We start from the raw sequence: 26,817 nt of genomic DNA, 5'->3' as shown, positions 1-26,817 counted from the left end.
TCCTGAAGTCAATTAACATACAGGGGATGAGTTTTACCCACGATTATGCATCAAGATGTAGATTCAACCGAACCCGTCTATTGATTCAAACTTGATTCTCTGCACTGCACACAAAGCTACTGGTCTGAAGCCAATTTCAATATTAAACTAGTGGTTTGCGTAGGACACAATGGGTGCTGTATGTAGTGTTTGAATCGGCATAAGCCTGTTTTGGGAATGAACAGAAACGCTGAGAAGGACATCCATGTATGCAAGAGTTCAAGTGTTTATTTTCTTGAAGGTCCTCGATCACAACAACCCCCCACTCCAGTGTCCCTCCGAGGAAACAGATGATCCATTGTACTGCAGAAGAACACTCCGTACAACTGATATGTGAAGAGAAAAATGCAACTGTTATGCAAGACATGAAAGCAGTAACCCCAGCACGGGTAGAGATCATTAGTGGAGGATCCAGTGGTCTCCAGCAGTGAGTTGCCTCTCAAGAGTCGACATCAAAGACGCCGATATAGAGAGGGAAATAATTTAGAATGCAGAGGAAAAAAAACCTCTGGAATCGACTGGACGGGAGTGAGCCTACACAGCATAGGTAGCTCTCCAATGCTAGTTATTAAAAGATGCTCCCAGTATATTAAAGTTCAGTGGTCTGTACTTAACAAGTTGCTAGGTACAGTCAGCTATATGCTGAGCTGGTTGCACAAAGCACACCGACTATAAATTTGCCTACAAGAATTTCTGTACTGCATGGCTCAGTAGCTCCCATTAAGTTACGTGTAAGAATAAAACTGGATTCAGTTTGGCTGAAAGGATAATCACAATCACAATGCTTCAACAGCATTTCAATCAGGGCTGCAGTTAACAAATATTTCTGTATCCGTTGTTTCTTTGTTCTTAAGAAAACAGTGCAAAATTCCCATCAAAATTTACGAGCACCTTTTGTGGAGTCTTTAAATGTGTTTGTTTTGTCCGAAAAACATCCCAAAACCCGGAGATACTCAAAGGCAGCAAGTCCTCACTTTTGAGAGGCTGAAACATGCAAATGTTTGGCATAAATCTTTTTTACCTTTTCAACCAAATTTTAGACCAGTTTTACGACATCATTGACCTGCATATCATCATCATATCAGTATAAACACTTACTGACAGAGGTTCAAATGTACACACGGGTTGATTATCTGTATACAATAATTAACAGCATATGACAATTCAAAACACACCCCACACCAGAGTCAAGCAAACTAAAAGGGCCCTGAGACGTCGTTGTTTATGATTAATGGTGTGGTAAACTTAGCCCAACTTCAACCTCCCCGAAGTGACTCACAGTCTCAGCAGTTTAGTGCACTTAGTATCTATTATTCATCCCAAACCACAAGGTTCTATCAGCCACATGAAGTTGATGATCATCACCATGTGCATTTCTGACAGCCGGTCATACATTCCTACTCACAGCCCAGAAACAGGAGGAGGAACAGAGCTTTGTTGAGGCCTTTAAATGCTCATATGTCAAGTCTTTCCAAACCTCATGACCATCGTGGAGAGAAAGTACCAGACTGCTACTGAATACAACCTACTCTGCTCATACACGCATACACTGGCCTCTCACTTTGAAATAGTAGCCCACTCTAACAGGAACAGAATCTTTTTAGAAATCCCTTTTCTAAGGCTACTACAACCTCAAAGGAGGCTTTGAAGCTCAAGTCAATACTTGAAGGCACAGGTCAGTCGACTTAATTTGTGTGGAGCACTTGTTTGCTTGTTTCTAAAAGGTGCAAGCCACAGCATAGGGCTTATTCATTTTGACTTTGAAGATAACGTTCATTTATGTTTGTAATAATTCATGAGAATGCGCATGTCTTCATTATGCTGGTAAGACAAGCTGAGAATCAAAGGAAAATGCTTCTGCAGTGGTCATCTGCTTCAAGCTTTAACTTAGAAGCGTGAAAGGACTTTGACATTGAGTCTTACCTTTCAAAGTTAGAGGAACACAACCCAACCTTCGCTTATTGTATGGAGAGCATCGTCATTAAATGTAAGACTGCTAGAAGGGTCGTCCTCTGGAAAACAACTGGTGTCAAATCTTGGCAAGCCATCGAGGTGCTTTTCCAGAATACGCTGACTGTCAGCACATCAGGAATCCATCATGTATGACCACACTTTGTCAAATGCAGGAATATGTGGCAACTTCCAGTCTTCTGCAATTGGTGATAAATCAAAAAATCTTTTTTTAAAATGCATGGAACAAACTAAGGTATGTTGATATTCAGCATATGGTCCGAAACAAAAGGTTAAAACGATGCTACACTCAGACGTGTGCAATGTGAGTGATTGTGGGAAACAATGAGATTCCCCTTTTCAACAAAGGGTATACAAGGATGTTGGAAGACAGACTGATACAGGAGCACATCAATAGTACTCTCTAATGGAGACAGATGTCCTGTCAGGAGGAACAAGGGAAGGCCGAGCTTGTGTCTGAAACTCAGTACCACATGGATGTAAACAGGGGTGGAAAGGAAAGTATGGATGTCCTTCATTCATCAACTTAGACTACACAGGGAACAAGGCTGCTTGATTTAGAAAAAAAAACACAAATCCAATCAACCATTAATGCAATTATCTAAGTTTCGCAAAAATAATAATAAAAAATTCAAATGACTTGTTTCATGTGGCTGCAACAAGAACTCTTGCTCTAATATAAGGAATCTGTTGTTCTGTGCAGAGAAGGAACAGACAATTCTCACAAGACAAATTTGGCAATCAGCCGGAGCAGACGGCATTCAACACGAGAGTCTGGACAGAGAAGACCACTCACAGCTGCAACATCAACATTGTTACACAATGTGGTGGCTCCATTACATTTGGTTTGTGTGGGAAAAGGCCTCTTCTGCATTAAAAATGCTTGAACAGAGTGTGATTCAAGTTGGAGTTTTACAACTGGAATATTGGAAAGTGAATTGACCGTCCTAATTTCCGACAGCCAAAGAGGACACTTTCATATTGCTTGCATTGTAAGACCAACAAAACCCCAAAAAATCCATTAAATTTTCAATTATATGAATAAAAAGAGGAACAAATCCTCTCTGAGAAGCTGGAAACAGCAAATCGTTGATACGTAATTGGTGACTTATGAGTTACCTGGTATTAGAACTGCTGACTGATCTTTCTACCAACAAATCCATTAATAAACTAAAATATTTCAGATTTCTGTAAGATAATGAAAAATAAGTAGGATATCTCATTTTATTGAACAGGGTTTCTATACAAAATATTCAGAAATACTCACAAACAACACTGGAGTTTATTCAGAAATGCAGAAAACTTGACTAGACAACAACTAGTGAGCCATGTGTCTTTAAGTAAACTAAGTCTAGATGTGGTTATTTCACTGTTAAAACCCGAAAGGCTGAATAAAAGCTATTAAGACGGTATTTTCCTACCACATCTGGAGATATGTGCGCATGCCACAGAAGCTTTAGCTCGGCTCAGTACTCTCACTGTAATACCTACAATCAGCCACTTAGCAGAATGAGATAAGTTTAATGGTGGAAAAGCTTTCCAGCTTTGTGGTTGTGGTGTAACTTGTGTACTTAATATTTCAACAACACACCAAACTCTTATTTGCTGATGTTTTTTCTGTGTTTGTTGGTTTGTTTGTTTTTTTTTGCTTTTTTTGTTTTTTTTAAGATGGCTTGACTATGTAAGCTAGCACTGGGTTGCCTGTGATTCAAACACAAATTTAGATCTCTTACAGAAGTCGGACATGATGTGCATGTAACCTGTGTTGTTATGGCACCAGAATAACACCTTCAAAATTCAAAACAACTGATAGAAGCAGTTAGAAGTGACTTTGTATTAGAACGAATGGTGTGTGTTACTGTGATCACTCTAGGCTCACAATGTTATTCACTTGGAACTAAGCAAAACACTAGACTGTCCTCAGTATTTACTTTGCAACACTTAGCAAAGGAAAGAAGAGTCGTGCGCAAGTGGGACAGAAATGAATAATTCACAAAGAGCACTTGTGAGGGTTAAATTATGCGCATTTCAAGAAATCAACTGTGTTTGCTAGTACATTGCTGTACATGCATGAAGAACAAAGTCATGGATTGTACAAAAAGCCAACAAATCACCATATGAATGTGTAGACATTCTTTCATGTGTGGCTATGTCAGCCACTACGCCGCCGCGAGTTGGTTTAACATTTGAGATCTCCAAGATGGAGCGTTTAAGAGTGTGGACACAAGCCAGTGAGGAGCAAAACTAGTTACAAGTGGAGCACAAAAGGCAGACAGGTGAGGTCTCTGTGCAGGCATGTCATACAAGTGGGCTCAGGTTACCACCCTGAGGACACAACACCAAACACTGAAGCCATTCTGCTGGATGCTGGATGGTTGTTTTCTTCCCACGGTTCTCTAACATAAAGACTCAGACTACAGTTTGGGTCAAGTACACATTCTAAGTTCAGCAACACCATCCACATGTTGATTATTGCCTCTGGAAGGCTAACCCATGCCTGGCCTAACCTTTGGGGCATCCACTGAAACAGCTGATACCCAATATAACAAACCAAACATAAATTCTCTCAAAAGCTAAAGCCTCTTCTGACTTGGACATATTTTGACAAAGCAATATGTGGGTGGATCAATGGTGGACATTCTAAGTGGAAAAAGAGTACATTAAATTAATCTTTTAGGGTTCAGTTACTTGAGAGAAAATAATCCCTGAGTTTAAAGACTTATCGGATGCAAGGGGAGTGGTCGAAGATATGTTGTTGTTACACTTTCATTGTGTGAAAACTCAACTCAATGCATGCCCACAATGCATGCATTCAGTCATGAACCAGTCAGGTCATACCGGACTCAGTCTCAACACAAGATACTGACTGACAAAAACTGCACCATGGTGAGATTTATTTGTTTAAAATAAACTGCCATTGACAGCAAATACGTGTCTGCCCAATACTGAAAACCTTAAACAGGCTTACAGTCAGGTCCACACACGAATGAAGAAACAACAGAATACGATGCTGTACAATGAGTCAAATGTGATGCAGCATTTAGACTCAACCTGCTACAGCACTACACAGTCTCATCAGCTGACAGTCACCTGTGCACCTAACAGTTTGGGATGACTATCACAGCCACACAGTAACAGTACAGGAGGCACCACTTTCAGCAGTACACTATAGCAGTGACACTGCAACAAACGTGACACCATAAGGTCATTGGAGTAAATCAGCTGCACAGATGAGCTATCGCCTTTCAGCTGAGTCGCCTGCCACGATCTGTTAACTAAAGGAAGGTGCAATTAAAGCACCAACAGCTCTGCATCATCTGCTGTAGCCTACTACAACGAGGAGTCCGATTACATGACCGCTTCGTGCAACAATTTACCGCACTGAGGCCATGCGCTGCTGCTCCTTCCCCAAACAGCAGGCTTCAAATGACCAGAGAGGCGTTCAAACACCTTCGGGGTACGACGGCGGACAGGTCACCGTGCCTGTTTTTCTACAAGCCTTGTTAAACCAACATCCTACTCACGAAAGCGACATTTGTCAGTTAAATCTGCTCTGCACGACATTCATTCACGTACAGGGATGGAAATTGAAATGTGTACACATGCACATTAACCCCGCTGTGGGTCCACCGTCATTCGGGTTACATGGCTGTTTTTAACCCCTCCAAATCACCGATGCCTGACTGAATAAATCGACACCAGATGTGCGATGTGCAAAAAAAGCCAGCCTGTCGGCCTTGACCACCGGACCACAGCAACCGCCCGGTGCGGCGGCGTCTGTCACCTCTGATAAACTTGTATGATTGAGTGATACGGTCATGTATGTGGACGGCGCTAGGACCACGCGGAAGCATGATAGGACATAGGACATCGACTATATTATCCTTATCATGACTGGGACCACATGCTTCCCGGTCTCCTCACGTACCTGTTACCGCCACCGTCGGGATCTGGCTGCTTCCGTCCTGACTTTGAAATCTTCATGTTTCACACGCCGGTAATGCCCATCCGCGACTTCTGCCGCCTCTCCAAGGTCTGTCTGTCCACGGACCATGCGTGTTGTTTCCACACCGCTGCGAGGGGCGGAGTCCACCTACCTTGGAGACGGCGCGCAAGTGGATCACGAGAATGCCACTTATTTATTCTCAGAGCCAATCAGCTGCGGTTCACCTCGAATCGGTATTCAGTGACTGTGTGAAATTCACAGTAGTAGCTTAAGCGTTAAGTTTTATAATCTTGTGAGCAGACGCAGAAAACTAATGGCTCTTTTCTTTTCCTTTAACTCAGAGTGATGATATTTCAGTGCGTCTGTTTGAGCATCCCACATCATGCGCAAATGCTGTTTCCATAAATGTGAACTGCAAGTAAATGCGACACAAGTGTGAGACTCCAGTGTGCAACAAAAAAGGGACAGTGGTCCATATTACCATCCACGGCTCATAGCTACAAGCCGTGAGATCATGTACATTTAATATGTGACAGGCAGGTAAACTTAGTGTTTCACAAAAGGTGCATGGTGACTGCTCAGTGATATTTAAAACCGATAGTAACCTTCCATACATGCAGGACAATTTATCCACCAAGATCACTTCTCAGAGACAGAGGTTAAAAATGTCTGTTTGATGAACACAAATGAAACCACCTGCTAAAACGGTAGTACTTCTTTTTAATATTCACAGCACATGATCCTACACGGTGTGACCTTAATATACAACAGAGGCTGGCCACGCTAACAGTGTGTACTCTACTGGCAGGACATAAAATCCTCCTCTGCTTCAAATGAAATCCAACCTCTCTGGTGAAGAATTAAACATCTGTGTGGTACAAAGGCATTTTAGTAAAAACAAAATACAGAAAAAGTATGAATTAAAGATTTTTACAGTGTTCCTCTGTACACAAAAACTAAGCTCAAAAATACAGACTCTGCCTTTGTATTTGCCTTCAACTACCAGGATTATAGACGTGAGCATAAACAACACAGCTTCAGATATACAAAAAGATATCAAATAGCTACGAGCACATACAGTATTTACAGCAGTGAGTCTCCTCTCTAGTGAACATTTAGGAGCACGGATCACATTCAGAACACTGTGTCTTGTTTTTCATTGTTTATTTGACACTTGGAGAAGGTTATTAACACAAGTTTCTGCACCCCCAACTGTTCATAGCAGACCTTGTAACAACCAGATGCTCTGATATTTAGTTTTGTTTAGCAGTATCTCTCACAGTGGATCAGCTCCCCGGTTCACGTCCATCATTCAACAACATCTACCACCTCCCTTTGTGGAAGGGAGGGCACCCAAATCCTGGCCTCCCATCTCGGAAATGCCTCCCTTCTCTGTCATCCACGCCCTCTGGTCCCATGGAGGGATGTCGATGGAAAGGAGGGCCACGAGAAGGAAAGGACATAGGCATTCTGAACCTGTCTGGAGGAAACACGGGTCCTCCGGGCATCATTTGCGGGGGCATGTGTGGCATGTTTGGAGGTGGGAGGAATGGAGGTAGATGAGGACTGGGCATGCTGTGAGGAGGCTGCAGAGGCGGCATACCGGGTCTGGGACCCTGCATGACTCCCAGGCCTGGCAGGGTCATCACCGGCGCTCCAGGAGACCCCAGCTGGTTGTCGATACATGCGTCTGAGTCTGCTTTGGAATCTTCAGTGGACTCTTCTAGAGGTTTTAGACCTCCTGCTGCACAAGAGCATAAATTTTATTTATTCTGAGGGGGAAATTAACAGAGCAAACAAAACGTTTAAAAAATTAAAATATAGCTAAAAACAGAGACAACATTGCACATTGTATAACAGCACTCACACTGTGATGTCTTACCTGGTGCTAACTTTGTACGTTCAAACTCTGTGTGGATGAAAGGAGCTCCTCCTGGAGGCATGGATGTAGGGGACAGCATGATTGGTCCAGGGAAAGCAAGTGGGCTTCCAATAGGTGCTGCCTGTTCGGCTGGTAGTACCTGCAAAACAAGAAACACAAACCACAACCCCGTTAAGATTAAACAAACAAGTGAACTGAAAGAAGAAACTGACTCAGCGACAAGAAGCAGTTTCTTGACTGCATCTCATTTGTATTTAATTTATCTTTGTCACATCTGATGAGGAAAAAAAAAAATACCCTGATGAATATTTTTGTTCAGTATCTCCCCACGATTTCTCAGTAGTCCTATGAACACAAAGCTAAATGATCTGTCAAATTAAACAAAGCTAAAAGACAAACAAAACTGGCACAGGCAACATCATGTCAAGCATCAAGCACTGTAAAAAGGAACACAACTGTGCGGTAGAGAGGACTTCCACAGATTAAAAGAAAGTAAGCACTTTTAAGTTTCAAGAACAGTACATGCAGGTTTTGTGTAGGAAATTTGCCTTTTTTCATCTGATATAATCTGCAGAGAAGAATCAGTAGAAACATGACTGCTTCCTACTGCTGTCTGTATTGTGTAGTGCAGCTGAACACACTGATCCGTGGATGTTTACCCTGTGTGTGTATGTGTGTGTGTGTGTGTGTGTGTGTGTGTGTACATGTACATACAGCTACACCAAGGAACTTACAGACATACACACACACACACTTTGTGAAAACATAGGCAACATTGTGTATGCGTTGTATATGTTGTATATGTATGTTTTGTCACCCTGTCAGAATAAGAAGCAACTTTACTTGACATGTATGCTTGATTGGCACACATTAAATTGGTGGTTAAGTATGAAGGAGGTCCATATAATTAACAAATTATTGTAACCATAACTGTGCAAGCATAGAAAAAGAAAAACTATGGTGAATGAACAGTGAAAAGGCAACTAGATGAATTTCTGAACAAAAAATCCACAAAGCCTAACATTATTTACACCATGTTATCATGTGTGCTTTTAACATGATATTCATTTTTTGTATCATATATGTGCGTTTGTATGTAGGAAGACTGGTGACTGCTGAATTGTTGACAACTGAGATAAATTAATAAACTTCAAAGCCATTTGGAGAGTGCACTAAAATTAAAGTGTTCTTTACAACTTGTTGTCCATACAAACATACCTGCGGGATTTAATAGACTTCTCTCTTAGTTTCATGTTACAGCTACTGGCGCTGCTTTAAGGTGGACATACTGAAGTGCTTCAGTGCTTGAGAGGGTCCCACTAAACTGTTAACGTTAAGAGAAACGCATTTACACGTTTTGAGATGCTGACCCAATGAAGGTGAAGGGCTCTGCTCTGTGATCACAGTACCCCTGATACCACTGAACTCCCATACACACACTTTACAAGCTACACTGCACATACAAAACTTCCCTCCCTTTATCGTTGACATAAATGCACTGTACAATTTTAAAAATTATGACTCGAATAAAACAATCAAAACTAAATATTGCAGTTATTTTCCTCTCAAGCCTCCTAAAATGTTTAATATATGAGAGAACTCAAGGTTTATACACATATCTAACAGTGACATCATAAAAAGTATTCATCTTCAAATGTAAGAATAGTTTATTGATATATGAAAAATTATCAGATGTTTACATTGTTTAATAAATTTGCAATATAATCTATAAAGTTAAGTCTTTGAAAAATCAAAGTTATAGGTCCCGTAATCTTGATATCAGCTAGTCAGCATAACTTAAAATATTTCAAATATTAACCAGATCAGGTCCTATTGTACCAGTCTACATGTGCTGTCACAGTTACTGCATGACTAAACTCTCAGGTCATTCAGTTTGATAAGAGATATAATTTGTGAGAGACATAAAAGGTTAACATTTACGTATGATCTTCGATGCATTAGATTAAGTCAAATTAATAATTTTTTTTCCTCCAAATGGCAAATGTGTCATGGATTCAAAAATACAACCATAAATGTAAATGTCAATTAATGTATGATCTCTGTTGAAATTGAAATTAAAAGTCATAGCCTATCGATCACCTGGAGGTTGCCTCAACATTTTCTCCATAGTGTTAAAGCTGCATGAAGGCACACAAGCTACAGAGCACTGATATAGAATACAATAAGCTTTTAACCTTCAAAATGTGACTGCCTGAACTCCAAGGATCTATAATGAGCCATTACGAAATATTATCACACTTGCAGTTTGACACCCACTCAGGACTGTTCTCCGGATTCATTTACACACATGCATAATATATGCAATATTCTACCATGCAGATTGAAAAGGTATACTGGAACCTACTCAAGTATAAATTAAAATAATTCAAGTAATTCAATTTTAAAAACAAAAAACAAAATGTACAATTAGGAGGGATTTTAAAAGCACTTTTGCTTATTTTGGCACTGATATTACAAATAAAACAAATAAAAACACCAGGATTGTATTTTTCTTCATGCAAATTTATGTCCTCATACTAAAAGAGGACGCTATAAATGACATGAACATTGGGTATTCTAGCAGCTCCCCTGATCATGCAGCAGCCCAGGCCCTCAGCAGCATATCACCTCTGTATCTCTCCTCTGCCTTTGCTGTTTCTCTTCAACTGTCACAATGTATATAAAACAAAAATGTCTCAATAATAATCTTGAATAAATAAGAAAAACATTCTACATATAGCGGTAATGTAGTCATTTGTCCCACATGAAAAGCTGGTGAAAAAGTAAAATAGGGACAGACACACAATATACTTACTTGTTATTTCAAGAACAAATGTGGGAATTTCCCAGTTATTTCAACTGTTTTTCCTAGAATCACCCACTAGTGGCCATCAGAAGAATTGCTGGTAAGGGCACTTCTGGGTTCAGAACATGACAAAGATGGCTATTGCTTGATTCATCAGGAACCAAACTCGGGTCCGTCAGTCAGCTAGTTCTGATAAGTAAAACTTGCCATCTTGATGGGTGTTCTTGTGAATGCGACACACCAGCAAAAAGCAGCCCAAACAAACATAGCAAATTAAGAGTGGATTTTATTACTTATATGACCTTTAACTCACTCCATAAATTAGTGGTGCTCAGTCACCTGGTTTTCGTTCCGATAAACGGTCTGTCTTTGCTGAAATACCTAATCGATGTTGGGTAGTGGCGCACATTTTTGTTTGCCAGCGTGAATATCAGTACTAACACTGGGGGGCACTAAAGTTGGACATTTTCAAATTCTCGACATAGTGGCTTTAAGTTCACCACTTGTACATGCGAGAACATCATTTGAAAATTTGAGAGGAGGCCGTAACTTAAGTTGTGCTTTTGTTTATTATTAGTGTTATTTTTTGCCTACAACAGCTTTAAAAATATAGTTCGCTTTTATTTTTGCAATAAATTACTGTGCAAGTGAAGTCCTTGCACCAAAATATTACATGGAAATATTATATATAAAAGAACAATCTTATAAAAATTGGGCACGGTCTTTCATGCTGTTTCCCAATTACAAAACAGACACTGTTGAAGGAGAGAGGAAAAAAAAACAACCCCAAAGCTGTTCATAAGTCAAACAGAAATGCAGTTGGTGTTCTGGGGGTAGAAACAAAGGGGTCCACTCTTACCCTGATGTTTCAATCCATCAGCAGAAAATACAGGACATCAGCTGCTCCATTTTCCCTGCAGGTTAATTCCCCTTAGGAAACCCCAAGAGCCAGACAGCTTGGCACTGGATCTTTGATCAAGACTCGTGTCCCTGACAGATATCATCCCAGTGCTTTCACTCTTGTCAGTATAATCCCTTTGTTCTTTGTTTACACCTGCTACTTCTAAGACGTAAAAGACAGTAATGAGGCAGCTCCACAATGAAGTGGCCTTGATATCTTAGATTATTCATGAGTAAAAATGTAAAATAGGAGGGGAGGGGGGCGGGGGGATCATGAAGTCCAGAAGTCCATTTTGTTATGAATTAACCTGTCATTACCTTCCAGCCAGTCCACAGTATCATTCATGAGCGGGAATCCAATATCCAGATCATTTCTATAACACTCACCTTTGTGAGGCTTCATGTGAGTCTGATGTTCTCCACAAACCGATTTAGACCACTGTTGCACTACTCGATGTAACTGGAGAATTCCCCCCTTTCCATGACATGTCACTTCACTTGAAAACGACTGAAAGGAGAAGACTGCTCAGATTTTACATTACAATCCATTATAATGACTGAGCTACCCGAACCTATTCAGCGCATGTGAGAATACTCCAAAGGGCCAAGACCTGTGAAGTCTACAGTCTACATTTAACATTTTGTAAAGAAAACATTTTTTTGAACAAAAGCACTTTGGTTTGAGTATGATTTTACAATTTCCCATCACAATTCTGCAGCCAGTTTAAATGCAATTGTGATGTTTTTTTTATACATTAAAAAAAATATTACAACATTTTCAAAAAGTGTGAAAAAAGCTATTCTTTGAGAGAAATTTAAATCTAATTTACACTGTGAATTTTTGTTTTTATTTTGGTTTTAATTTCAATTCTTTTGCCTTCTACTGCTATATTTGATGTAAAAAAAGAAGCTCCCAAAAGTACAACTGTTTTAAGAAAAAGTTGGAGGCCATTTAAACACAAAAGCCAACATTTTGAAATGTTTTCCCAGTGCAAACTGCACACGTCATCTTTGCCTTCTCTGTTGTTAAAGTATTGTGTGCTAAATGATCAGTACAATTGTTTTCACCTTGTCTACTGCTTAACTTCAACATTTGATTACCTGTTAAACATCCTGATCAAGATTTTTTTTTTTTTTTTTTTAGGAGTACAAGAAAAAATGATCTTAAATTTTGAGACTTTCGCCTTCTACATCAGACCCAAACATCATAGGGTAACTAAAGCCATGATGTCGATGATAACGTCAATGTATGAAGTTAGGTACTTCATGCAAGTTTATAGATCATTCACTTGGCTTTGGTGTAAAGAGCAGGTAAATTGGCAGGCCCAAGTTGTCATTTTTTGACACACTGCATCACTTAAATCAACATCATTTCTTTTTAACGTCAGCCACAGTTCTGAAATCAGCCACAGGTCCTTCTGCCCCACCGCGTTCACCACACCAGTGCCACACTTTCAAGCTATGTGTATGACTTTGTTAGACCGCTATTTATCTCAATACATGTTCCTTGGCTTCAATCTCCTCTGCCATTGCTATGATCTCATCTTGAAAAAAGTATGCTTTTCTCTTTTGATCACAGTTACAAATGGCATTCATAGAACATGCCTGAGCAAGGTTTTCAATGCTCACTATCGTTACAAACTGAATGTAAGCACACTGTTGAACATAATCTTAAGAAGTTCAAGTACAAATCTGAGAATGAGGCTTGTGATTTTTGGTTGCAATCTAATCTTTTACAAAACTCACCCCTACAAACTGACAAGTGAAAAATGCAACAATTGTGAAACTGAACCACCGTAGAGTCAGACAAATGCTTCTGATAAGAAAAAAAAAAAACCTGTCATGTAAATAAAGCATCCTGATGAATACTGAGACGGAAATATGGAAAAGGACATGCTGCTCATTTTGTTAAGCTATTACTGGGTACATTGCAGGAGGTTAAAAAAGTGGCACAAGCCTCATCACCCCCACTGTGTTGAACAGACAGATCTGGCACTGCTTATCCTCGTTCCTCTTTTGTGCCACTTTTTTTCCTCACCTGTTCTCTCCTCTGCTTTATTCTGCAGTTATTCGGATCCCCATTAGATGCTACTAAAGGTGGCAGCTGCTTTTCCTGATGTCCACATATGCGGCATTAGATGGCCGAAAGGCGAAATCCATCCATTCAGGCCAACGAATGCTGGCTTCATCACATTAGTCGAAATGCGTCATTTGACACCATGCCACAGTCCAAACATGTCAGACAGAAGAGAAAGTCAAGGTACAGTAGCTGGGATGTGCCAAACCAGAGAGCATGTGTAGCACGTAGCTTTTCTGGAGGATTAACACGCACTGATGATGGAAGAAAGAACAGCAGTGTGCTCTTTACGTACACAGATCCATATGCAGAAAAAAAAAATCAGTATGGGTGTCATGGTGCACATCATACAACACAGGCTATCATCATCACTGGTCTAAAGAACGGTGGAGTTTGCTGCTTTGGGCAAGATAATCTTTTGTAGCAACATAACTTGCTTTGCGAAGGCAGAGCACAGAGGCAGATGACCGACTATTGAAATGCAGAGGTTACTTCCTTAAGAAAAACCCTGCACAACTGATGTGGACACCATATCTCACATCCAAAATGGTCATTCACCAGTGATGAGTGGTGTCCGTATTTAAAATAGTCAGCCTGAGAAGAGCAACGTTATGAGTGTGATGTCTTGAATCTAAAGAGTTCAAACAGGTGCAGTCCTTTTAAAAAAAATCATATTACTATGTGGATATGTAAGATACCTGCCACAGAATCATTTGTACTGTGGTATGCAGTACTGCTTAAGATTAAAAGACTTAGCGGTGGCGACAAAAACCTCATAATGCACAGAATCAGAGGAACTTTAGAAAAAAGAGCACTTAAAACAGCCAAAATTGACTATCACTCATTTTCAAATGAGCATTTTCCCACAAGAAAATGGTTCTCATAACTGATAATTTGAGAAAAAATATGGCCTCTCTGTCCACCCATCACACTCAATAGCAAAAATTACACACAAACATCAAAAAGAGTGGCAGCATCTCATCCTTCTGAAGTAACAATCCCTGAAGATGCCGAGTTGTGTATTGCAGCTAGCCAGATATGGCCTTTTATTTCACATTGTTTTGTATAAAATAACCAACAAATGGCTGGGTAAGGTGGGTAAATGTGAAGGCACCTTCACAGAACATGTCACTTTTTGCAGACATCCAGAGCAAGAACAAACAAACAAAAAAACGTTCTTTCCCTTCAGGTCTGGAACTGCACAAATTCATAGTAGAGAACAGCACAGGTGTTTGGACATACGAGTTTGCTTTTAATGGCGATTCAAATTTCTGTCCCTTTAACTCCATGCTGCCCAACGTGGAACAAACATGACAAAGCTTACTAACAAACCCTACTTTACACTTTGCCAAGAACAACAAGGGTCAACTCAAGCAACTTTCACAGCCAAGGTTAACCCCAAATGTAGTACATCTTGTTTTGTCTACTATGATTTTAAGATTTGTATACGCCTCGGTTTGGCTGATATTTATATATTTATTTATCATCACAAAAACATCTTAGGTAATTTCAAGAGCAGTCTTGAAAGTTTCAATTTGTCAGCTTCCTTCCATTAAATGCCACAATTATAAATTTGACTATTTTGTGCTCTCTCGTCTTAGGTACAAAGACCACTACATTTTCACAAGATTTTCTTCAAAATAAAACAGCAGGCTTGGGCGGTATAATTCTATATTCTTTGTAGAACACTGACGTCTAAGACAATATGCTGAATGAGTGGTTTGAGTAGTTTTGTTGCAGAATTGTTTTTTCCCCTAATTTTTCGGTCAACAGTACACATTCAAGCACCATGTCCAGTAAAAAGAAAAGCACAGATAAGTCACACTGAAATCTGCTGTATGTACTGTAGTGCATGTACAAAATCTCATCCAGCTCGTAAAGAAACACTCTTAGGAACGGCAGACGTGATTTGATTTTAAGTTCACCCCTTAATGAACAATGACTCTGCTCTTGTTTTGACGGGTAATGTTCCCCTTTGCCAAAACAAATTCAAAAATCTCCTGTCCAGTTTTCAACAACAATTGGCAGGTTTAGTGCAACATTTCGAATAGTTTGATAAGGGTGTTGTTGGCTTACCTTGCCTCCCACTTGGGAACTCTTCCTTCCAGTCGGGCCTTTAAGTCCCACCAGCAGCCAACAGTCAAATATTCTTGACCTCAATAGTTGTGAACAACCTTTCTTCACAGTGAGGTCTGCAGTTCAATAGGCCTGCTAAGTATGGTAGGTTGCAGACAGTCCACTCGATCATGTTTTATTAAAGCTATTTGTTAACCGTTTATTCAGCATTCGGTCATAATTTGCTTTAGAATGTTAACAAAACCATCAATAAAAACTTAAGATTTTGACTTCACATTAGATAATCACATGAATTGTCAAAAACACTACAACTACTAAGCAATTTTCTCACCAAGAAGGTGATCCATGAATTCGCTGATTAAAATGTGTTGGCTGCAGACCTGCCAACCATGGGAAGAATATTTTGGTTTCCCCAGTAGTGCAATGCTTAGTTCGGATGCTTTTGCACTGCTTCCCCTGCACATCACATGGTCATTTCTCCACTCACTGCCATATCAAGTTATTCAGCATAAATCAGCTGTGAATAAAATGACTGTAGTGTAAAACAGAGATGTAAAACACTTTCAATCATGAGTTTCTGTAAAGGATTTTCAATTTCATTTCATAATTAAATAGCTCAATCAGCTTTTGTAGGTACACATTTGTAACTTGAGGTTCAGCTGCTTCAATATTTCCTCTAGTACCTTGCAGCCTGATGTCAAAATCATACTTCTATATGTGCAAAATGTATGGTGTGGCATTTTTGAGAGCCAGAGGAATCGTGCATGTGCACACACATACACATGCCTGCATACTCTCGACAATTTTCTAGGTTATTATCATTCATCATCATTATTTCTGCATTGAATTCATCATTACAAAATTCAATATTAACAAACTGCAAAACACAGTATAACTTGATGTTATTTTGCAAATTTAAACGCCTTGTGAACAAGCAAGACAGCTTGAAAAGGCTAATGTTACTAACTTTAAATATTTTCCCAAGGCTGGCATGTCAGGATTAAAGTCTGTTAACCTTTGCAAAGGAGTTAAAAGAGCCGTCCTAACTTGAGATAACACCCATTTGAAGTGAGGAGGGGGGGGCGAGAAAGATAAAATAAATTTTCGCAGTCTCTCAAGATGACTTAAGGCATTTGTCAATCATGATCATCCATGCTTAGTGTCTGGGTGAGGGCAGGGGGATGAATCCAGCGATATGATTGGTCAAACTCTTCTTTTGCTTTTCAGCAGGCAAGGCACTGCTACCTCTTGGTGTTAGAGTTAAGTACTGCACATGCACAACTGAACTCAACGGCATCACCGGTTATTGCATAGTTTTGAGTGGCACATCGCATCAGCAGACTTTGATACCAAAATGTGCAATTGCTACGCACATTATATAAAGGCTAGCAGACCTGATGGTGGATGGTTGGGAAAACGTTTTGTGATCAGATGTGAAGATTCAAAATTTTTGAAACAATTTTCCCCAACTGAGATATTCTTGGTAAGAGAGCTTTGTTACTATAAACAGAGAAATTATCACAGGAATTCTTCCCTCTACACATACCACAGTAGTTTTTGTAAATCCCACACTTTATTTGAATACGATAAACTGCACAGTACAGGGTTACTGAGTGAAGATGCAAATATTTTTCAAAGGAAAAGGAGAAATGGATGAATTTCATGCCCATCAACAGAGGAGCTTATCTGAATTGTGGTGAAGTGGATAAAAATCACTAAATTAGATTTGCCCTCAATTATGCAAAGGAAGACATAAGTGACATGCTGACACCCCTCTTAGAAGATACATAATCTGATATTCATTTATGACAGAAACATGATAATTTCTCTTTTAATAAAACAGTTCAATTTAGTGCTCCAACATACTTTAATTTACCAAATCTGATGCACACATCTTAACTGACAAGCTTTGCTAAAAGCACAAGTCTTGGACAGCAAGCTGAGAAACGTAACCATTACAAGCTGTTTGACCGCGCTGAGAGACTTTCTCAACAAGTTTTAGTTCGAGCTTCGGAGGACAACAATTTTAAGCTTTTATTATGGGTTTGAATATATCTGCTACTGGTGGAATCTATGTAATTCATAATTTATCATAAAATATCACTAAAAATAACTATGTTGATATTTCAACCTCAACAGCAATGACGGGCATTTAATATGACAGAAATGATGAACCCATCTTAATTTGTATTCTTGGACTGGACGGGGTGTTGACCCTGACAACTCATTCATACCATGGCTAAAATTGAGAATTATCATTCATTTTTTAATCTTTCTTTCAGCGGAAATTATGAGTATCTTTGTTTGAAATGTCGTTTTAAAAATTTACGATAACATACAGGAGCAGCAACATCAGTAACAGGACCATGGCTCTTTATGGTTTCACACAGGCCGAGCACAAATTTGCAATATAAAAGTGATTTCACTATTGGCTGGAGCTAGGTTTCAGGTGTCCCTGTACATAATTTTAACACCCTAATAGATTTTTCGGCCAATTAGGCCCGTGGTACAAGTCCTGATAAAAGCTCAAATTCAATTTATTTATTCAGCGCATGACACTTTCCAATTAAAGCAGGTCTAGACCAAACTCTTTCTAAAGCTAAGTAGTTCTCACAAAGGCGCCATGAGCACATCTTGACTTGCACAGTATTTCCTACTGAATGGGAGAGTCAGTATTTCTAACACTGCACCGCACAGAGCAATCAAAATATTTCAGGTTTGATTTAGAAGAATTAGTCATTTATCTGGCTAAGGTTCTTTAAATTAAAGATGCAGTGTCTTGATTTTTGTTGAAAAAATAAAAATAAAAAAAATGAGAGTGTTTCAGATAAGCTCCACTACCCATATGCAACAAGAGTTTATTTTCCTTACATCCTCCAGAAGAACGATTGTGAAGCAGGCGTCCAACACAAAGGACATTGAACAAATACAATAACAGAAAGCGTAATATTAAAAAGTTTTTTAAAGACTGTATTATCATTACCTGACTGTGAGCAGTGATGGTTCCATCTCCTGGTACACTTTCCAGTGCTCCATTTACAACAGGCAGCACATTGAGGTCCTTGGCTTTAATCCACTCTGCGCGCAATGAAAAATGCAATGACAACATAAGGGAAATGGTTTCTAATAGCTTGCAGTAGGTGAAATGTGACCAAGATAAAGGGATAAGTGTTTACCTGGATTTAGTGTCTCTACGTCTAGCATACCCCCTTCCCGATAGCTCTCCAACTCTTCAACTTTGGCTTTGCTCCAGGGGATGTAGGTGACTCCCCGCTCCACATCCCAGAACTTTTTGTGTGCTGGTTTTATACCTTTGTTCAAAGCCCAAGCAATCTAGGAAAGAATAATATTAGCTATGATCATCACATTAACAATCACCACTATAAAAATGAAAATAAAATTAGTCTCTAAAGGAGTTTATGTACCTTAACAGGTTTTTGATTGACTCTGTATGACCCTTTACTGAGTTTGTTCAAGGCAGTATTAGCATCTTGTCGGTGAACCATAACAATATAAGCACAACCTCTTGGAGGAATCATCTGGGAGCAGAAAATGCAAAAGTTAATAGTGACATAAATGATAACATTATCTCAAAGATCATAGGTTTACAAGCATTTTTGATGTGAATTGTCCAGACTTACATTTATGGATTCAATCTGCCCAAACTCTTCCAAAAGAGACATCACGTCGGACTGCTGAGTTTTCTTGTCTAGCTGTCCGACCCAAAGTGTGGTGCTGCAAACTAAAAGCAAACTGATATTAGCAGCTGCTTGGGGAATAGATCTAGGATCTAAGTTGTGTTTAACTTTACTGTCTCTTTAAATGTGAATGTGATTTCCATTTCCTAAAGTTGACCAGGAGTCCTGAACATTGTCTTTTGTTGTTCTTTTAGTGTCAATGTTATCTCCATCTGACATGTATTAAGTTTTGATATTCAGATGAATCTTACATAGCTGATAGTATCTTTGTATGAGCAGGAAGCTGAATACAGGAGTACAAAAACTTTCATCTGCTGTGCTTGTTACTCATAATTTTGTAAGTTGGGATTTAAGTACAAAGCACTTGTGTGCTGGTTTAACCATTAACTATTACTTATTTGTTAAATTATTGGCAGTGAAACCAAGTGGTACCAACTCCAGCCAACAGGGTTAGACAACAGAGATACTATGGTTGTGACTTGCATGTAGTTGCATGAGTGTTTCAGCAGTTCTGTGTGCTATAAGCATCATAAAAGACATTAAGATATTTGTTTCTGTAGTAGCACATACCACTGAGAGTCTGGCTCTTTATACTGGGAAGGCCTTTCTGTCTGCGCTCTCTGTCCTTTTCTCGTTCACTCCTGTCTCGAGAACGAGAGCGAGATCTCCAGCGTCGCTCCTTGGATCTAGAACGAGAGCAATGATGCCTAGACCTTCTTGAGCGGGATGAAGATCTTGATCTTCTTCTCCAAGGAGATCTTAAACAGAAAAGAATGAATGAGCAGAACATGGCAATTACATCCAGTGCATTTTACTTTCAGTGAGAGGAAAAGTGTTTCGTAATAGTGTTAAATAGGTATATGTCGATATATGGATGTAACAATATATTGTATGGATGTTCCTTCGGATTGTCAATATCCATCCATACTTTCCACCCTAGATGTGAGAGAAAATGTGTGATGAGCCTCTTACCTGGAACCAGATCTGGATCTATAGCCTCTGTGTCTGTCCTCCTGCCGCATAGCTGAATCTTCTCTCGAATTACCCTATGTGACAATCATGACAAATTACGCGTTTATTTTTTGCAAATTAATGAACAGCTGGTTCCAAGTTTTCATTTATAGAGTTCACACCCTTGGTCTTAAATTCAAATGTGTTCAAATGCACTACTGAGAAAAACTTTGGGGAAAAAGTTGATAATAAGGTTAAACTAAACTGGTCTGAAGATTTACCCGAGATTGTGAATATGTCTCATTTGTGGAGTGGTATCCATCTGGCATCATATGATGTTCTCCATGACTCAATCCTCCACCATGCTGAAACATGACAAAGAGAGGGTCACACAAGATAGTTAAAAACAGAGATCACAGTACATTTCAAGTGAAGCTTGCATCTATACATGATTAAAACATAGTCTGAAATCTGAAACATTCATCATTTTAAATATTTTTAGCACAGAGTGTGAAAAGGATAACTTAGTTTGTTTCAAAGAATTTGTGGGCATTATGCCGGTATTGTACTTGAGAATATTTGATACCTCTATAACACCAGTCTGTCCCATTGGATGTGGATGAGCATTCTCAATGTTGGGCATCTGAACAGGAAACTGGTTAAATACATTTTCAGGTATGCCTCTGTCATGACAAAATATACTTATGGTGAGTCAAGGTATTACAAAGCTTCAAACCCAAAAATGACACCAAAATGATTACAACAGTAAGTCACAGCAAATATTTTGACAAGTGCAGATGTGGTTAAAATTAACATAACATTTTACATACTTAGTTTCAGTTGTGCTTTTTAATGCTATAACAAGTCAATATCTGCAGTAAACTGGTCTATTACTACTAACTGATGTGATTCCATCCATGCTGCTTTGCGGACATTACGTATATGCAAAATAGAAGACAACCGGAATGGAAAAAAAACACCACCAACAGAGTCCAACTCTGTGGGAAACAAGGTACTTTCTTTTGGCTGTCAAAGGTGAAATACCTGTAACGGTGTGATATATGCAACATATTTTGAGGTCTCAATCAAAAAAAAAAAATGCTGTGGTGTCCCTGCACTTTCATAAAAAAAAGCACATGCATGTTATTAGCAAAGGTACATTTCATTAAACTCACTGTGTCTGGAGACTGCCTTCTCTAGCCGTCATATCCTCAGGTTCATCATCATAGTCAAATCGGTCAAGAAGTTTCTGAGGAAATGTGTATATATTTTACAGTTAGGTAAATGATCATTTTTATATCATTGTGAAAGGTAATACTGTGACACTGAGCTGTGTCAGTACCTCAGCTAAAGAATTTTTCTTTTCTGTGTGTGCATTGTATAGGTTGAGCTGGGTCGCAGGCATCTGAGGGGGGGTTGGTATGCTGTTTGCGATGGTGGCTGCCAGAGTCTTATCTGCCTGCTGGAAGCTCTGGAGCATCCTCTGCAGCTAGAAGAAGAAGAAGAGGGATTTTCAGAATTTAAACAATCTTCCAGTTGTCATAAGCCAGAACTGCTCGAGCACCGATTAAATGCTTACCTCCTGACCATGGGGGGACTGAAACAGCTGTGCCACGGCAGCTAAAGCGTCAGGATTTGGTAGCTGGGGCACAGCAGGCACAACTGAGGCACTAGTGACAGGAGGCTGCATCTCTGGCTGCAGGTCAGTGTGAGCTGTTCAGATACAAGAAAAAGAATGTCTTTGCATGATATCTATGCATGCAGTTCAAACAGTTCACAAAATATAACTTGCAACACTAAAGTGCATGGTTACAAACATTTTTTAAAAATTCCCAAAGAAAATATTACATATGAATTTCTCTACCTTCCAGTGCAGGGGCAGGTACCATGACTCCATTTGCCATATCCATCAGAGGCTGAATGATGTCCATGTCGAACACACCATTCTTCTGCCACAGGTTCAGCACACGGACAATTTTACTCTAATAAAGGGGGGAAAAAAAGCAATCCCACCCTTGAAACATTTCTTATTAACATTGCCTGTAAATTATATCAAAAAACAAACAAACAAAAAAAAACAACAAAAAACCTTATCATCTTCTGGACAGTGGTACAGGTTTTGAAAGGTATCTGTGAAGTTCTTCAAAAATCTGGGCCCAAATACATCCTTGTCAACACCAAACTGATGCCGTGACTGTCGAACAATGGAATCAACCACGTACAAACCAGGGACCTTTAATTCTGGCTTGCACTGAAAAAAAGAAAAGACAATTCATTGCCATTGTGTTATGAGAAACAGCATTTGTAAAGTGCTTATTTAACTTAAAGGTTTAATATAATGTACAGAAGGAGGCTCTACAGTACATACCTTTTTAATAAACTTTTCAACTATCTGGACAACATGTTTGTAAAGCTAGTAAAAGACAAAAAAAAAATATCATTAGTAACAGCAAACTAGATAACGTTTTAATCATGCAAGACTTGAGGAAAACAATGGAAAACTGCAAATGCTCCTTTACTACATGACTTCAATGATCAATCCTGCAATATTTAGATCTGATGGTAGGTTTTTATCTCACATTTAATTTTCCAAGTACTACAACATGTCTCAGGACCTGTTAAGACCACACAAACATCACACTGAACCATGTTCAGGTTTTTGATGCTTTTAGAAAGATGTCAACAAAAGGGATCAGGTTTCCAATACAGCAGGCTTATTCAGGCCTATCTGGTCTGACTTTTTGCATCTTTGCATCTTTTTCTGGAAAAAGACTCAAATTACAAACAGAAAGAAAATTCTAAAATGCCTGTGAATGCGAAAACTACTATCACAGCATTCTCAAAGTGTTCTTTCTCCGCTGATATGCTCAGCACATCCCAACATGTCTTTTCACCCAAATATTGATAAATAAACCAATTACCCAAAAATTCTCTGATGTCCACCTGTAATTTATCAGGCAGCAGGACTGCTTTCTCATTGCTCACTAACTGACTGCACAATATGAAGCAAATGAGATAAATCCTTTGGTAGCCATATCTTTGCTACTTAAAGCCGCAGAAATATGGGCAACACCAAGTACAAACTTTCTGGTGTATAATTGTGGAGAAATTTTAATTCACGGATATAGTAACCCTTCAGGTAATGCTCATCAATCTATGGCAATATAGTTGACAATATATAAGACAAATGACATTGATTATTCTGTTATTTACAGCATGGGTCAAAATATGACATTATAAAGGTAGAATGGCATTAGCCCTTCTGCAACATGACAATAAAACTGATACAGTATTCACTTTACCTTGATTGCTTTGATGGCTGATTTTGTTACAGACATCATCTTAGCACGGGATATTGGAGGCTTCAAGTCAATCATGGAGAACAACTGTTTTGTTTGTAAAAGAATTACATGAGATCACTCAAAAAAGGAAAACACGTACTGCTCTATGTTCAAAATGTACAACACAGACATACAGCCATTTCCCACTATTAAATAATGTAAAGGTAACTACCATCTCTGAATATGAATAAGGAAGTAAGTAGCTTACATAAATATTTTCCATGTCATAAAATATTGTGGCCTTTGCACAGACCTATATCTACACAGACATGGGTAAACAGATTGCTCCCATACTAATAAGACATTTTTTGCTGGAATTTCAGCATGTCTTCTTTGCAAACAGCACAACTTTGGGTTAGATTTCTGTTACTGACTTTGCCAGCGAAAAGTTACCAATTTACACTCTGAGCATACTCTGTCATTTGTGACTGAGAGGAGTGGATTTATGTCTATGGAGGTAACTCTTAGACAATGTACCACACCGACTCAAACGTATGACAACTTATGTCACTTCGGAGGCTCCACCCAATAATTCCGCCAATAAAATAAAACCATTACAAACACATTCAATAACAACATCAAAATAACACATTTTACCCAAGGTTATGCTAAATTAAGTACGGTTTGGTGTGCGTTGCTTGTAACAACCATTAGTGGCAGAGCTAACCTGTCCGGGTCACTCAAAGATAACGTTAACGTTTAACATGAGCATGCGTTAACTGATTTTAAGGGAATAAGGTGTAAAGTTACTGAGTTACTGCTATTATATTTACGTTTCTAATCACAGTTCGTCGTGGTCTCACTGGAGTATCGTTAGCTCTATTAACAGATGGCTACTGATGGCCACTGAAACCAAAGGCCTTTCCAAGATTAACGTACAAGCGATGAACTCGACTTAAGCTAATGGCTAACAATCCTATCAAGCCATGTCTACGTTTTAACCGACCATGTTCGACTGAAGCGTTTAATGATAACTGATACCCCACAAAATAAACAAAATCACCTTCTGAAGTTGTATATAAGTGCAATTGGTTATCAAACAAATTAGCTAGCATCAACTCAAACCAAGTAACTTAAGTTGGCGTTAGCCTTCGCGTTTGCCTCTTTGGACTGCTGTAAAAGAAAACTTTACCTCCAGGTTGAACGCGTTCACTGCATCCATAATGCTTTGTTATATTGAAACAGAGCTGGCGAACGTGTGTAGGTGCTCTACCCAGTCGTAACCATGTGTAGTTATACGGTTATACACACAACCAGCGACGTTGAAAGGCTCTAATTTAATCCTGATGTCACATTGCTAGCCAAAGCGCTGCTATGCTAGGAATTGCTACTAGTTACGCGGTTCCACCCCGTGTGCGGTATTTTTTTCCTAGGATGACGACGGCATGACCCGCCCTCCTCTGCCTCGGATTGCCTTTCCCTGATAGTGTCAACCTAACCAAACTCGAATCAAACTCTCCCCTCCAACCAGGCGCTCTGATCTAATCAGCTCAATAAACAAAGGCAATGAATATTAGCCAATCAGAGGCAAAGTAGGTCGGGTGATGACTTCGCCATCCTGGGAAAAAATACAGCCCGTGCATCACTCGCGTCTTCTTCTCTTGGTAAAATTTGCGGCAGACTAAAGACAGAAAGTGATCATTGCTGCCACCCACAGTATGTCACTGCATTGTATATACTTTCATCCCCTCTTCTACTCTCTATGTTTGGTGCTCTACAGCACACAGCATGCTGGGTCAAGTTTTCTACCCAAAAAAGGGTCAAAATTACTATGTAGCAGAGTTAAAGCTACCAACAAGAGGGCTGTAAAATACGATCCAAATCTGGGTCACCACTACCAGTATAACTTGAGTTAAAATTAAGTATAAATGGCCCAGATTAAATGATGCAACAATGAAACAAGCACATATTGTCCCCAAACGTCTTTATTGCCACAAGAAAAAACATCAAGTTAAGCACACATTTCTATATTTCATCACTAATTGAATACCTAAGAACAGAAAATGTAAAGAAAAAACAAAAAACCTTCGTGGGCAAACAATTACACATTTCACACTTAGAGAAAAAGTTTTTAGTAATGTGCATTGACTAATTAGTCACCAGTGAAAATTTCTTTTACCCTTGAACCACAGTGCCAGGGGGTTACCTGGTTTAAAAAATTTTTAGGCCTACTTAGCTCATATTATAGAAACTTAAACCACTGAACCAGGCCTTAGGCCATTCTTAAATATTTGAAGAAGAAGAAGAAGAAGAAGAAGAAGAAGAAGAAGAAGAAGAAGAAGAAGAAGAAGAAGAAGGATCGCTTTATTTGCAGCATATATATTTTTACATACACACACTGACTTTGTCTTCTGCATTTAACCCATCCTTATTTGAAACCTATAATTGAAACCGTTGAGCCTGGTTGGGTAACCAAGCCTGCAAAATTTCATCCTTACATCACAGTGAACTAAGCTTTCATTAACTTTACTGCATTTGATTAATTTTCTGCAGCATCAGAGAAAACAGTCTGAATAAATTCCCAAACCTGGGCGCATGGTTTCATCCCATGTATTATCAGGAATGCTTGGGAACACAAGTAAATATGGAAACTCTGTTGTCGCTGTGCTCAGGTAATCTGGTGTGTTATCAGCAGAGGAACAGATATTCTGTTTGTACAGAAAGCAAGTAAATTTAATCAATCTGACGCAGGATCTTGTTATGACAGAATTTGAAAACTGAAGTTTCATAAGGGTGCACTACTGTTTACTAGTTTGGCTGCATGATCCAATAAACACATTACTGTACGTGCCAAACTGACCATAACAGTAAGTACTACTTTGGACTCCTGTGTGCGGTTGTCACATCTGCTTTGCGTATGGATTCATCATTGTGTGGTTTGTAACTTTACTTACATAGCCTGTGCCAGCTGGTTTTGAAGGATGAATGAAGAATGTGGTGCTGGGCTGTAATGAAATAACTGGTTTTATGCTCTGAGTCATATTTGTGAAATTATGAACTTTTTATGCTGATGCTATTATTATTAATTTATTTATTTTTACTGAATTTGTTGATTTTTATTAATTTTCTCTATGAGACAACAGGGTCTCTTCTTCCATTAGACAGTCAGGCTTCTTATCAGCAAAACGCT

At 39.1% G+C, this 26,817-nt stretch overlaps 2 protein-coding genes across 4 annotated transcripts in view; both read right to left on the bottom strand.

Annotated features, from left to right (window-relative positions):
• Positions 1–6,108, bottom strand: part of LOC124059548 (rho guanine nucleotide exchange factor TIAM1-like) — a 41,445-nt gene extending 35,337 nt beyond the window's left edge. The window contains exon 1 of the mRNA XM_046389644.1: positions 5,939–6,108. The gene's annotated coding sequence lies outside the window, so the exon portion shown is untranslated. The remainder of the gene's footprint in view (positions 1–5,938) is intronic.
• Positions 6,109–7,103: 995 nt separating this feature from the next.
• LOC124059550 (SR-related and CTD-associated factor 4-like) lies at positions 7,104–25,138 on the bottom strand. Of its 3 annotated transcripts, none has more exons than XM_046389650.1 (18): positions 24,820–25,138; positions 23,649–23,732; positions 22,715–22,759; positions 22,436–22,597; positions 22,211–22,328; positions 21,926–22,059; positions 21,689–21,835; positions 21,522–21,595; positions 20,933–21,029; positions 20,628–20,711; positions 20,368–20,441; positions 19,966–20,153; positions 19,339–19,439; positions 19,123–19,236; positions 18,874–19,030; positions 18,681–18,775; positions 7,839–7,977; positions 7,104–7,697 (listed from the first exon to the last, which is right to left on the bottom strand). In XM_046389650.1, exons 1-18 carry the CDS (start codon positions 24,847–24,849, stop codon positions 7,279–7,281), a joined length of 2,262 nt encoding a protein of 753 aa, XP_046245606.1. In that variant the 5' UTR covers positions 24,850–25,138; the 3' UTR covers positions 7,104–7,278. The 3 variants fall into 3 exon arrangements, 2 of the variants coding, with proteins under 2 accessions (XP_046245606.1, XP_046245605.1); XM_046389649.1 differs by having other exon boundaries at positions 7,104–7,700; positions 24,820–25,136; XR_006843401.1 differs by lacking the exon at positions 7,104–7,697 and having other exon boundaries at positions 7,845–7,977; positions 13,583–18,775; positions 24,820–25,136.
• Between the last annotated feature and the right edge of the window lie 1,679 nt (positions 25,139–26,817).

This window comes from Scatophagus argus, chromosome 5 (assembly GCF_020382885.2).
Source record: "Scatophagus argus isolate fScaArg1 chromosome 5, fScaArg1.pri, whole genome shotgun sequence".
In the NCBI taxonomy this organism is placed as follows: Eukaryota; Metazoa; Chordata; class Actinopteri; family Scatophagidae; genus Scatophagus; species Scatophagus argus.
This window is presented reverse-complemented; position numbering and strand designations above follow the sequence as displayed.

Coding starts and splice junctions, on each gene's coding strand:
- LOC124059550 (XM_046389649.1), bottom strand. CDS start 24,849: ATGGATGCAGTGAACGCGTTCAACCTGGAG. Junction 23,733..24,819: donor TGAACGCGTTCAACCTGGAG/GTAAAGTTTTCT, acceptor CAAACAAAACAG/TTGTTCTCCATGATTGACTT. Junction 22,760..23,648: donor CAGCCATCAAAGCAATCAAG/GTAAAGTGAATA, acceptor GTCTTTTACTAG/CTTTACAAACATGTTGTCCA.